Consider the following 14,186-nt stretch of genomic DNA (forward strand, 5'->3'; position numbering starts at 1 on the left):
TTTTGTATGCCTGCATTTTGTAATCCCCATGCCACCCCCCTGCACTGTGTAAAGCTGTGATGTGTACCTTGCCTACCTCTTCCAGCCTTATCTGACCCTAGAAGGGCAGGAGATATTTAGAGAAAGAGGGAGGAGTTGAGCTAGCATCCGTGTGAGAACTCACATATCTCCTCAGAGGTTTCCACATCTTTTGGTACCAGGGTAGTCAGATATGGGATTGAAATGTCAACAGTCCCATGGAAGGCCTGGTTGCAAAGTGAGACATATGAGACCCAAATGACCTGGGCACTCTGGGACACCGCAAGGTAATTTCAGAGGAGTCGCTATCCACATGAAGCCACGCATCCCATGACCTGTAACCTTTCTTGAAGCAAGTGGAAGAGTGTCCTGGCATTTCTACATGGTGATACAAAAAGTTTTATGTAAGTTTATCTTGAGCTTCCACATATCACAAGAAGGGTTGTCTTTATTTGGGAAAACAGGAAATATTAAAAGGAAAATGCTTTACAGTCAGACCTCGGGTTACAAACACCTCAGGTTACAAACACTTCAGCTTACAGACTCCACTAATGTAGAAGTAGTACCTCGGGTTAAGAACTTTACCTCAGGATCAGAACAGAAATCGCAGGGCGGCAGCGGGAGGCCCCATTAGCTATGTTAGTGGCACCTCAGGTTACGAACAGACCTCCAGAACGGATTAAGTTCTTAACCAGAGGTACCACTGTATTAGGAAGAAAAAACTAAGAGAGAAACGCCGAAGGAAATGGGGTTGGGAAGAGGCTGGTGGGGTTTTAAGGCCGTGTTTGGCCTCAGAGTTCAGGTCTCGGTCCTTTCAAGGTGCTGCTGGCATCAAAATGAGAGCCAGGCTGGGGGCGAGGAAAAGGCCGGCCAGGAGGATGTCCTTGCAGGACCTGCTCCTGTTTCCGAGGGAGGGAGCAGCTCAGGGTCCCCCAAATAAGGCCCCCCCCCTCCGAGTGCAGCCCATGCCCGGGGCTCCGGCTTTGCAGAGGGAGAGAGGGGGGAGCTGGGTGCCTCCGGATAGCCAAGGGTTAAAACGAGCTGAGCTGGATTCCTAGAGAGGACCGGAAATCAAGGGAGGAGGTTCTCCCCCATCCCTTCCTGCGAGGAGGAGGAGGGGGGCTGTTGTCTCAGCTCCTTCTGGGATCCGGTGAGTCTCTTTCTCTTCTGCTTAGGTTGTCTTGGGGAGATGGGGGGGGGGAGTCCCCAGGGGGCGGGGCAGCCAGGAGGGTCCCCCAAGAAGAGAGAGAAGGGGGCCTGGGGGGCTCCGCTTTGCAAGGGCTCCAAGGAGCAGCGCAGAAGGCCAGCCACGGGGGGCCAGGGAGGCATCCTGCTTAGGGACCCCCAGAGTCATCTAGCCCAACCCGCGGCAGCGCAGGAATCTCTTGCCCAACCTGGGCCTCGAACCCAAGACCCTGAGATCCAAGGGACTCGTGTTCTACCAACTGAGCTCCCCTGCCTGATTCAGGTTTCTTTCTGCAATTCGCGTGGCTCCTCAGAGAGAGAAATGTGAGCTTGGTTTGCTCCACCTTGCAAAGGTTAAAAGCAACTGAGAGTAATATTCCTAGAGAGGACAGGAAATAAAGGGGGGGACGAGGTCCTCCCTAGCAAAAGCCCCTCCCACTTTCCCAGCTTCCTCCCTGCAAGAGGGGGAAGGTGGTTTTCGTCTCCTCTGCAGGAGCTGCCTCAGTTTCCCTTCAGGGACCTGGTGAGTTTTCTCTCTTTTCTGCCTTTTCTGGGGAGAAGTGGGGCGGGTCCATGGGGAGCCTGTTCAGCTCCTGCAGGGGGATCCCCAAGCCAGGGATAAGAGGTTCTGCCCCCCTTCCTCTCTGCAAAACCTGGGAGGCTGCAAGTAGCAGGAGGTCTGCAACTCTCGTCTTCCTTTGCATCAAGACACGGCTAGCTCCTTGGGGGGGGGGGGCTTGAGTCAGGAAGCAAAGGGCATGCAAAGGAACCCCGATGGGATAGAGGAAACAGTCACGTTCATTAACGCAGGTGGCAACCAGATGGAGACATTTGGAGGTAGAAATAAATGAAGTCCTTCCAGTGTGCAGTTAGACCCATGGAACTCCCATCCACAGGAGGAAGGGATGGCCACCAAGCCAGATGGCTTTAGAAGAGGATGAGGCCAATTCAGGCTCCTGGCCCCCACAGTTGGAGGCCGCCGTGGTTCTGAATGCCAGCTGCTGGGAAGTGCAGGGGGAGAGAGTTGCCCTTGGGCTCCAGCCCTGCTGGTGGGCTTCCCAAAAGATGCCCCAGGTTGGCACCTGAGAGAACAGGAGGCTGGACTGTCTTCACCCAAGAGGTTAGCAGAGCCCAACCTGGTGATAACAGAATAAAGGATGCGAGGAGGGAGCTGCATGGACTGGGTGGGCAGAGAGGAATGGTGAAGGGAACCAGCTGGGGAACCCGCAAGAGAAGGCAGCTCTGGGCCAGGGGAGGATTTTGGGGGCTATGAAGAGTGGTCAGAGGGAGAGGACTGGGGGGGAGGTGTCTGAAACTGAAGAGGTAACAGGGCTTAGTGAGCGGGAGGAATCTGTGGCAGAGAGCAATGTAGATCCAGAGGCAGGAGATTCAGATAACGGAGGCCAAGAGGTAGTGATGATTCTAGCTGGTCTCCCCTCCTCCTGTGACAAGTCCCCCCCCCCAATCATCAAAATCAATTACTTGATGTTCACCCAAAATTCCCATGGCAGATTAAAACAGTATATCAAAATATTAAGAAGAGTATAAAATTGTTACTATCACAGAAATAAGGGAAATCCTATATTTCTCTCTATTTAAAACACCGTCTTTTGGCCTCACCCACAAGTTATTAGGTCCCACCTACCTGTTCTTTGGCCAGGTGAAACTCTGGTCCTCAGAATAAAGAAAGAGGGACCCACCCCAGGAGTCTTGAGAATGTGGGAGATTGCAAGTGCTGCAACATGAGGAAGAAGCAGGAAAGAAATGTGCCCTGACATTTGGTGGTGGGAGGGACCCCCACTATTGCCTTGGGTCCCAGTTACACTTAGTACAGATGACTCACCCTTCCTTCCTTCCTTCCTTCTTTCCTTCTTTCCTTCTTTCCTTTATTTTTTAAGGAAAGCTCAGTCTGAGTTGTGGTGCAGTCCAGCCCTGGTTCCTAGCAAGATTCATCCACGCTTGCCCAGGGAATATTTCTATTTACCTGACTGTGTATCAGATTTACCGGTATATCAGAAAAATATATTTGCTTTTTAGGATTTGCTAAAACCACTCATTAGGACAGGCAGAACTTCGCAGAAAACGTAGGGACTGCTTTCGATTTCTTGGAGGTGTCCTGAGAACAGAGATGGATGAGCAAGACTCAGCTGGGCCTGAAGCAGCAAGACTTCATTCCATCCAAACTCTTAGCCATGGAGGAATCTGGGGAAAGTGTGTCCAAAGGATCCTGGGTGAGGAGGACACCCTCCGCTCAGATGTGCAGAGCCAGCAGCTCGGGCGGCTTTGCTACCAGGAGGCCAAAGGACCCCGAGAGGTTTGCAACCGACTTTACCACCTTTGCCGTCAGTGGCTGAAACCAGAAACCCACACGAAAGCTGAGATGCTGGACCTGGTGATCTTGGAGCAGTTCCTGGCTGTCCTTCCAGCAGAGATGGAGAGCTGGGTGAGGGAATGTGGAGCGGAGACCAGTTCCCAGGCAGTGGCCCTTGCTGAAGGTTTCCTCCTGAGTCAGGCAGAGGAGAGAAAGCAGGCAGAGCTGCAGGTGAGAGAGACTTTCCTCTGGATACTCCCAAGGGGCTCCGAACTTGAGAGTATCCCCCACTTCTCTACTAATTTTTTTGGAAAGCATCCGAGGAATGATATTTGATACCGCTAAAGTGTTTGTGTCCTTTGCCATTCCAGTTCTAATCTAATTCTTTTGAATGCTTGTTGCTCTTGCAGGGGAAGGATCAGTTTCCAGAAATGGATCTGGATTCCTCTGAGGTAGAGAGAACTCCGTTGGACTCCAGAGACAGGCCCCTGGGTAAGGAGGAAGGAGTTTTTTCTCCCCCATTTTATCACATTATGTTGTTTTTGAAACTAATTTGTGAGTTCTCTACATCTTTTTGGGAGAAGACACGTGAAGCCAAGAGCCCAGAGAAAGGGTGATATATTTTTGCACAACTAATATGTGAAATGGTTACCAATGTCCACGTTTACATGTTATTGTTGTTGTTTAGTCGTTTAGTCGTGTCCGACTCTTCGTGACCCCATGGACCAGAGCACGCCAGGCACTCCTGTCTTCCACTGCCTCCCGCAGTTTGGTCAGACTCATGTTTGTGGCTTCGAGAACACTGTCCAACCATCTCATCCTCTGTCATTCCCTTCTCCTTGTGCCCTCCATCTTTCCCAACATCAGGGTCTTTTCCAGGGAGTCTTCTCTTCTTATGAGGTGGCCAAAGTCTTGGAGCCTCAGCTTCAGGATCTGTCCTTCCAGGGAGCACTCAGGGCTGATTTCCTTCAGAATGGAGAGGTTTGATCTTCCTGCAGTCCATGGGACTCTCAAGATTCTCCTCCAGCACCATAATTCAAAAGCATCAATTCTTCGGCGATCAGCCTTCTTTATGGTCCAGCTCTCACTTCCCTACATCACTACTGAGAAAACCATGGCTTTAACCTTTGTTGGCAAGGTGATGTCTCTGCTTTTTAAGATGCTGTCTAGGTTTGCCATCGCCTTTCTCCCAAGGAGCAGGCGTCTTTTAATTTCATGACTGCTGTCACCATCTGCAGTGATCATGGAGCCCAAGAAAGTAAAATCTCTCACTGCCTCCATTTCTTCCCCTTCGAATTGCCAGGAGGTGATGGGCCCAGTGGCCATGATCTTTGTTTTTTTGATGTTGAGCTTCAGACTGCATTTTGCGCTCTCCTCTTTCACCCTCATTAAAAGGTTCTTTAATTCCCCTTCACTTTCTGCCATCAAGGTTGTATCATCTGCATATCTGAGGTTGTTGATATTTCTTCCGGCGATCTTAATTCCGGCTTGGGATTCATCCAGCCCAGCCTTTCGCATGATGAATTCTGCATATAAATTAAATAAGCGGGGAGACAATATACAGCCTTGTCGTACTCCTTTCCCAATTTTGAACCCATCAGTTGTTCCATATCCAGTTCTAACTGTAGCTTCTTGTCCCACATAGAGATTTGTCAGGAGACAGATGAGGTGATCAGGCACTCCCATATCTTTAAGAACTTGCTATAGTTTGCTGTGGTTGACCCAGTCAAAGTCTTTTGCATAGTCAATGAAGCAGAAGTAGATGTCTTTCTGGAACTCTCTAGCTTTCTCCATTATCCAGCACATGTTTGCAATTTGGTCTCTGTTTTCTCTGCCCCTTCGAAATCCAGCTTGCACTTCTGGGAGTGCTCGGTCCCCACACTGCTTAAGCCTGCCTTGTAGAATTTTAAGCATAACCTTGCTAGCGTGTGAAATGAGTGCAATTGTGCGGTAGTTGGAACATTCTTTGACACTGCCCTTCTTGGGGATTGGGATATATACTGATCTTCTCCAATCCTGTGGCCACTGCTGAGTTTTCCAAATTTGCTGGCATATTGAGTGTAGCACCTTAACAGCATCATCTTTTAAAATTTTAAGTCGTTCAGCTGGAATATATCACTTCCACTGGCCTTGTTATTAGCAGTGCTTTCTAAGGCCCATTTGACTTCACTCTCCAGGACGTCTGGCTCATTCTATCATTTTTGAGATTGCATCCCAGTACAGCTTTCACCACTCTTTTGTTGACTATGAGGGCCACTCCATTTCTTTTACGGGATTCTTGCCCACAGTAGTAGATATGATGGTCATCCAAACTGAATTCGCCCATTCCCGTCCATTTTAGTTCACTGATGGCCAGGATGTCAATATTTATTCTTGCCATCTCATTTTTGACCACATCCAACTCACCCAGGTTCATGGTTCTTACATTCCAGGTTCCTATGCAATATTTTTCTTTACAGCATTGGACTTTCCTTTTGCTTCCAGGCATATCCGCAACTGAGCGTCCTTTCGGCTTTGGCCCAGCCGCTTCATCAGCTCTGAATCTACTTGTACTTGTCCTCCACTCTTCCTCAGTAGCATGTTGGACGCCTTCCGACTTGAGGGGCTCATCTTCCAGCGTTATAACTTTCATATGCCTGTTGTCTTTGTCCATGGAGTTTTCTTGGCAGGGATACTGGAGTGGCTTGCCGGTTCCTGCTCCAGGTGGATCACGTTTGGTCAAAACTCTCCACTATGACCTGTCCATCTTGGGTGGCCCTGCACGGCATAGCTCTTAGCTTCTCTGAGTTATTCAAGCCCCTTCGCCACGGCAAGACAGTGATCCATGAAGGGGCCACGTTTACATGGCTACCCTTAATTTTTTGAAGGCCCGCCTATAGCTTTCTTTCTGAGTGAAGCATGCACTTACCTTTTTTTCTCTCGTAGGAGACCGAACAATGACAGCAAGACCTGTTTGTCCATCTTTTCTTGGTGGCGAAGGGGAAGCTGCCCCTGTGGAAGCAGAGCAGGTAGGAGGAAGGAGCCATGTAGGGAGAGAGGATGTCATGGACGGGTTGGACACAGAGGAAAGGTGGGAGGAACTGCCTAGTAAAGAAGGGTTGAATGCTAAAATAGGCTTCTAAGCACTTTACACACCACACCAAACAGTGGCCAGGATTCACACCATCAGTCACACAATGGGGTTTTCCCTCTCTCATCCCCCCAGTCATTGCCCCCCTGTGCACCTTGAAGTTGTCTATAGGGCATCAGGAGGGTCCTCCCCACCCGGCAAGAACAGCACACAGGGAAAGAAGGAAGGGGATCCTTCCATGTGGCAAATGGGGATGTGTCCATAATGAAATGTGCAGAAAAAGAATCCCATTGAAACATAACATCAGTTAAGAGGCAGAAGACAACAGAGCAAAGTGTAACTGTTCACCTTGATGTTGTCTAAGAGGACAACCTTTTTCCTTTTCTTTTAGGGTCCATTGTGCTTTGAAGATGTAGCTGTCCATTTCACAGACGAGGAGTGGGCATTGCTGGATCCTGACCTGAGAGCTCTGCACAAGGAAGTCACGGAGGAGAATCGTGGGATCTTGGACTCTCTCGGTAAGGCTTCCTCTTGGATCATCCTATTTGCTTTGAAATTCAAGACATATCTTTAAGGGAAGAACCTCTGGTTTTTTGATGGGGCTCAACAGCCCCACCCATAGCCCCTGGGATTCTAACACTCCCACAGAAAACCTCATCATCATTATCATCATCTGTCAGATTTTTTGTTTCCGTTCTTGCTTCTTTCTCTCCTGGGTTGACTAAAGAGACGAGTGACATTAGAGATGGCACAGATCCCATGAGGCTCCAATCTGTTTCTCTCTCAGTTGCAGGTCGTGATGAATTGGAGCTGACGAACAAGGGAGGCCACAACAAAATCCACAGAGTGGGGAAGTCATATCCATATTCAGAGTGCAAAGGGAGCTTCAGTCAGAGCTCCCATTCCACTTCAAATCAAAGAAATCCCCGTGAGAAGAAACCCTATCAGTGCTTGGAATGTGGAAAGAGCTTCAGTCACAAAAACAAGTTCACTATCCATCAGAGAATTCATACAGGGGAGAAACCCTATCAGTGCCAAGAGTGTGGAAAGAGCTTCAGTCAATCGGGCGCTTTAACTTCCCATTACAGAATTCATACAGGGGAGAAACCTTATCATTGCTTGGAATGTGGAAAAAGCTTCGTTCAACAAGGCCAGCTTACTATACATCAAAGAATTCATACAGGGGAGAAACCTTATCAGTGCTTGGAATGTAGAAAGAGGTTCAGAATATCAAGCCAGCTCACTGTCCATCAGAGAAGTCATACAGGGGAGAAACCTTATCAGTGCTTGGAATGTGGAAAGAGCTTCAGTCAGAGCAGCCGGCTCATTGTCCATCACAGAATTCATTCCGGGGGGGAACCATATCAGTGCTTGCAATGTGGAAAGAGGTTTACTTGGAGAATAAGTTTCACTTCCCATCAAAGAATTCTTACTGGAAATAAAACCTATCACTGCTTGGAATGTGGAAAAAGCTTCAATCACCAAGGCCATCTTACTATACATCAAAGAATTCATAAAGGGGTGAAACCTTATCAGTGCTTGGAATGTGCAAAAAGCTTCAGTAAACAAGGCCAGCTACTGTACATCAAAGAATTCATACAGGGGAGAAACCAAACCAGTGCTTGGAATGTGGAGAGAGCTTCACTTGGTAAATAAATTTCATTTCCCATCAAAGAATTCATACTGGAGATAGTTACAGATAGGTAGCCGTGTTGGTCTGCCATCGTCAAAACAAAATAAAAAAATTCCTTCCAGTAGCACCTTAAAGACCAACTAAGGTAGTTCTAGGTATGAGCTTTCGTGTGCATGCACACTTCTTCAGATACACTGAAACAGAAGTCACCAGACCCTTCTATATAGTGAGAAGGTGGGGAGGGGTATTACTCAGAAGGGTGGTGGGAGTAATACCTCTGCGTAAGCCATTAAACTACACCCAAAATGGTGGGCTGGCATCTTGGCCAAAACCTTCGATGCAATCAACGCTTCTGGCCTCATCCCCAAAATATGGAAGGAGGCCATTATAGTACCAATTCATAAAAAAGGTTCTCCAACGGAGCCGGAAAACTACCGTAACATCAGCCTCCTTTCGATCATAGGGAAAATTTATGCCAGCTTTTTGCTGACTAAACTATTGCGATGGGTAGATGAGACTAATCAGATTGGCCACGAACAAGCAGGGTTCAGAACTAAACGCTCTACAACCGATCATGCGATAGTTCTTTATCATCTTGCACGGAAGTACTCCTCTCCTCCCCGGGGCTACCTCTGTGCTGCCTTCTTAGACCTAAAGGCAGCCTTTGACAGCGTTCCTAGAAATATCCTATGGGAGAAACTTGCGAAACAGGGCATTGATAGAAGACTCTTATGGCTTATAAGTCAGCTCCACGAAGATACCCTTGCCAGAGTGAGACTTACTCCTGCAGGCGACCTCACAAATTCGATACCAATAAACAAGGGAGTGCGCCAAGGATGTATATTGGCTCCCTGTCTATTCAACCTATTCATCAGCGACATGCGAGCACCCCTAGTTAACTCTTCTCTAAGTACACACGCGCCTAGACTAGCGGACTACCGCTGCCCACTCCTTTTATATGCGGACGACGCGGTAATTCTATCTTATACACGTGTTGGACTAACCAGAGCTTTGAAGATATTTGCCACGTATTGTCAACTCAACCAATTAACCATCAACCATGTTAAATCCAAGATTCTGATTTTCTCCAGAAGCCGGAGATTATACGAATGGAAGCTTGGTGGAGCAAAAATAGAGCAAGTTCTAAAATTTCAATACCTAGGAGTTATTTTTCAACACAATTTGGGGTGGAAAGCTCAAATTCAACACCTACTTAACAAGGCCAAAACTCTGTCATATGCGCTCCTCCGATTCTTTTTTTCGGATGGAGCTTTGCATGTTCCCTCGGCCCTAAAGGTGTTCAAGGCAAAAGTGGTTGCCGTGCTTGCTTATGCTGCCCCGCTTTGGGCTGTGATGACAGATCTTGCTCCTCTCGAGACACTGCAAAATCTATTCCTACGTCGGCTCCTAATGCTCCCCCTGTGCGTAAGCAACGCAGCCATGCGACTAGAATTGAAGATCGCATCCTTAGAAACTTGCCTGTGGAAGCAAGTCTTCAATTATTGGTTATCATTGTGGCATAGACTACCAAACCACTACCTTGTCCAATGCTTATGGCGAGATGAATTCTCTAGCCTTTGGACTAGTAGAATTCATGCCAAACTCCTGAGTTATGGAATCTCTCCTTCAGATTCCCTAAAACTAGACCAAATTACTGCTCAAAGACTGATCCGCCAAAGACTGGATGACATCGATCTACAGCGAAATTATATGCTGGGGGGAGGTGTTTGTTCGCCTCAGAACATTGGTATCACATTAACTTACTGCGTTCCATCATACCTCTCCTCCCTTTCGACTGTTGCCCATAGACTGGCCTTCACCAAAGCGAGGTTCAACGTTTTTCCCTCCAATGTCCTGAGACATAGATTCTCAAAGGGCCAAGCCCCCGCCATGTGCGAATGTGATAAGGAGACACCGGAGTCGCTCCAGCACATTATGTTCACTTGCCCCCTGTTCAATGTGCCACGGGCAAATTTGTTGGGATCAATCATACAGAAACTAGAGGGTACCCCACCAAAATTACACCTTGCCCAAATCTTGCAGGATAAGGATACTCATACGACCCTGAAAGTGGCAAGGTTCCTGGTCGCTGTCCTTACCCAAAAGCGACGCCAAGGAGCACTACAAGCTAACTAAGGCGTAGTATGCCATTCTATCTTATAGTATTTTATTGTTATAGTGGTGTTTTAGCGGCTGTTTTCCCCACGTGCACAAGTTGTTATTTATGTGTCGTTTTTACCTGTATGGGCCTATGGCCGTAAATAAAATTACTTACTTACTGCATATAAATTAAATAAGCGGGGAGACAATATACAGCCTTGTCGTACTCCTTTCCCAATTTTGAACCCATCAGTTGTTCCATATCCAGTTCTAACTGTAGCTTCTTGTCCCACATAGAGATTTGTCAGGAGACAGATGAGGTGATCAGGCACTCCCATTGCTTTAAGAACTTGCTATAGTTTGCTGTGGTTGACCCAGTCAAAGTCTTTTGCATAGTCAATGAAGCAGAAGTAGATGTCTTTCTGGAACTCACTAGCTTTCTCCATAATCCAGCGCATGTTTGCAATTTGGTCTCTGTTTCCTCTGCCCCTTCGAAATGCAGCTTGCACTTCTGGGAGTTCTCGGCCCACATACTGCTTAAGCCTGCCTTGTAGAATTTTAAACATAACCTTGCTAGCATGTGAAATGAGTGCAATTGTGCGATAGTTCGAGCATTCTTTGACACTGCCCTTCTTTGGGACTGGGATGTATACTGATCTTCTCCAATCCTCTGGCATATTGCTGGCATATTGAGTGTAGCACCTTAACAACACCACCTTTTAAAATTTTAAATAGTTTAGCTGGAATACCATTACTTCCATTGGCCTTGTTATTTGCAGTGCTTTCTAAGGCCCATTTGACTTCACTCTCCAGGACGTCTGGCTCATTCTATCATTTTTGAGATTGCATCCCAGTACAGCTTTCACCACTCTTTTGTTGACTATGAGGGCCACTCCATTTCTTTTATGGGATTCTTGCCCAAAGTAGTAGATATGATGGTCATCCGAACTGAATTCGCCCATTCCCGTCCATTTTAGTTCCCTGATGCCCAGGATGTCAATATTTATTCTTGCCATCTCATTTTTGACCACATCCAACTTACCCAGGTTCATGGTTCTTACATTCCAGGTTCCTATGCAATATTTTTCTTTACAGCATTGGACTTTCCTTTTGCTTCCAGGCATATCCGCAACTGAGCAACCTTTTGGCTTCATCAGCTCTGAATCTACTTGTACTTGTCCTCCACTCTTCCTCAGTAGCATGTTGGACGCCTTCTGACTTGAGGGGCTCATCTTCCAGCATCATAACTTTTATATGCTTGTTGTCTTTGTCCATGGAGTTTTTTCTTGGCAGGGATACTGGAGTGGCTTGCTGGTTCCTGCTCCAGGTGGATCATGTTTGGTCAAAACTCTCCACTATGACCTGTTCATCTTGGATGGCCCTGCACGGCATAGCTCATAGCTTCTCTGAGTTATTGAAGCCCCTTCGCCACAGCAAGACAGTGATCGATGAAGGGGAAGGCCTGCTTACTGTACATCAAAGAATTCATACAGGGGAAAAACCCTATCAGTACTTGGAATGTGGAAAGAGATTCAGAATAAAAAGCCATCTTACTGTCTATCGAGAAGTCATACAGAGGAGAAACCCTATCAATACTTGGAATGTGCCAAGAGCTTTATTTGAAAAGGCCACCTCTTGGCCCATCAAACAATTCATACAGGAGAGACACCCCACCGGTGCTTGGAATGTGGCAAGGGCTTCAGAAGAAAGGGCAGTTTAACTTCCCATCAGGGAATTCATACAGGGGAAAAGCCTTATCAGAGCTTGGAATGTGGAAGGGGCTTCATTGACAGACGCCATTTCACTGTCCATCAGAGAATTCATACAGGGGAGAAACCATATCAGTGCTTGGAATGTGGAAAGAAATTCACCCAGAGTGCCCATCTCACAACCCATCACAGAATTCATACAGGGGAGAAACCCTATCAGTGCTTGGAATGTGGAAAGAGATTCATTGAGAAGGCCAAACTCATGATCCATCAAAGAATTCACAGCGAGGTGAAACTATTTCAGTGCCAAGAATGTGGAAAGAGCTTCAGTCACAGGGCCCGCCTTGCTTCACATCAAAGAACTCACTTTGGGGGCAAATTATAGTAGTGGCTGTATACAGATTTAATTTTAGGAGCCCTTAGTTTGTATGAGGTGAGGATTGTAGCTGGGTTCTTTGCCACATCTGGTGCCCCATAGCTATTTTAACTACGTATCCAGAACTGTGACTTGCAAGTTCTTGGCCAAGGTGTTTAATACCTTCTTCACAGTTTCCTTTCTCTTGGCAGATCAGGATGAGCAGGTGAAAGCAAAGGTTGCACGGTTTTTAGCTGGGACAATTAGAATAAGCTCCACTATTTGACTATTGACTCAAAACCCTACGATGTATTCTATATAACGGACTTTTAATTTTTATCTTTGTATATTGTATTGTTGTTTTATTGGTATGGAATCTTCACCCAGTCAGTATTATATTTAAACCACAATGGCAGCAAAATGCTCTTTCAGGCATGCTTGTGTATTTCAAAAAGTTGCCCTTGTCGTAACTAAAGTCTTTCTCCAAATCGAATCCTTCTCAGTGGCTGGTTAAATTAGCAAGTTATTTTATCTCCTCTAGTTCAGAGCCTGCCTGTTAGTTAAGTCCAATTTTTTATCTTAAAAGACAGAGGATTCCTCCACTCCTAGCGCTGGCTTTGGAGAGTTGCTGTGATGCGCGAGGCATTGCACCCAGCATCCCCCTGCCCCCCCCCCCCGCATTCCTTCAGGACAGGCAGCAGGTATCAGACAATCTGTGGGTGGGCTGCTCCCCCCCCCCAGCCCGGGGGGGGCGGTTGGGAGGATAATTACTTCCATATTATCCTCGTTATCTGCACGAAAGGGCTCCGCTCTTATGGGTACAGCCGTTCGCCATGGCAGCCAAACAGGAAGTCCATCATGTCTCCTTTCAGTCTCCTCTTCAGGCTAAACATACCCAGCTTGTTTTCCAGACCTTTTGATTTTTGTGGCTGAACTGTATTCATTGAATACTGTCTCTTGCATTGCTTCATTTTTGAACGGCTAAAGATTGGATTTAAGCTCTGCTAGAGCGGGTCTGTGTGTGCTTGCTTGCCTCGCATCCTTTAAAACAGGAAATGGCTGTTTTTCTTTGCTCGCTATCCAACACACGTGCTTCTGTAAAGGATTACATATACCTAATATGACTCTCTCTTCTAATAATTAAATGGCCATCAAAATAAACCTGGGAGGTCCAGCCCACAATAAAAGACCACACGACACACCCGACTTTCCCTTTTACTTCCCACAACCACTTTCCCACAGGTTGGCCTCTAGGGCTTCCTTGCAGCCAGATGGTTCCCTCATTCCACAACACTAAACAGGTTCACACAGAAAGTAGGAAAATTGGCCCTTAAAAAGCTCAACAACTTTAGGGGTGTCCTGGTTTTTACATGGGAGATACAAGATAAACTAGGGGACTCCTGGGCCCCCGAGTTTGTGGGGCCAGAAAGGGAGTCTCCAGCCTTTTCTTCCCCCTATTTCTGCAGGTAGACCCCTTCTGCTTGCGTTGACACTTGGGGTGACGAAGCAAGATGGCCCGGGGGGTCAAACTCCCCTGAGGGAACCCTCCACTTCTGAGGAGAAAAAAGCCCTTCTTATTATCCTCCATCTTAGGCCTCAGACACAGAGAGGGGCTTTCCCTCCTTGCCTCCTTCGCCTGTTCTGGCCGCTTGCCTGGGATCTCCCAATGGAGAGGCCTCCATTGGGCCAACACGACAAGGAGAGAGGCTGCCCTGCAGAAGCAAAGCCATCATGGCAGGAAGGCAGCTAAGGACGCCCCATGAGCGCTGGCACCCAAAGGTGCCGCCCTCCTTCAGCTGGGAGGA

At 47.4% G+C, this 14,186-nt stretch overlaps 1 protein-coding gene across 7 annotated transcripts in view; it reads left to right on the forward strand.

The window, feature by feature from the left end:
• LOC309345776 (uncharacterized protein) overlaps nt 1-8,270 on the forward strand; it is a 23,051-nt gene extending 14,781 nt beyond the window's left edge. Inside the window, exons 2-7 of one of the 7 annotated variants that reach the window (XM_081869155.1) lie at nt 1,616-1,726; nt 3,102-3,745; nt 3,925-4,006; nt 6,440-6,522; nt 6,976-7,102; nt 7,372-8,270. In XM_081869155.1, coding sequence (XP_081725281.1) covers nt 3,332-3,745; nt 3,925-4,006; nt 6,440-6,522; nt 6,976-7,102; nt 7,372-8,240 — 1,575 coding nt within the window. In that variant the 5' untranslated portion in view covers nt 1,616-1,726; nt 3,102-3,331 and the 3' untranslated portion in view covers nt 8,241-8,270. The other 6 variants (XM_081869157.1, XM_081869160.1, XM_081869156.1 and 3 more) reach the window with 6 other exon arrangements.
• The last annotated feature ends 5,916 nt before the right edge of the window (nt 8,271-14,186 follow it).

This window comes from Podarcis erhardii (genome assembly GCF_964252035.2).
Source record: "Podarcis erhardii genome assembly, chromosome: 7".
Classification (NCBI taxonomy): Eukaryota; Metazoa; Chordata; class Lepidosauria; order Squamata; family Lacertidae; genus Podarcis; species Podarcis erhardii.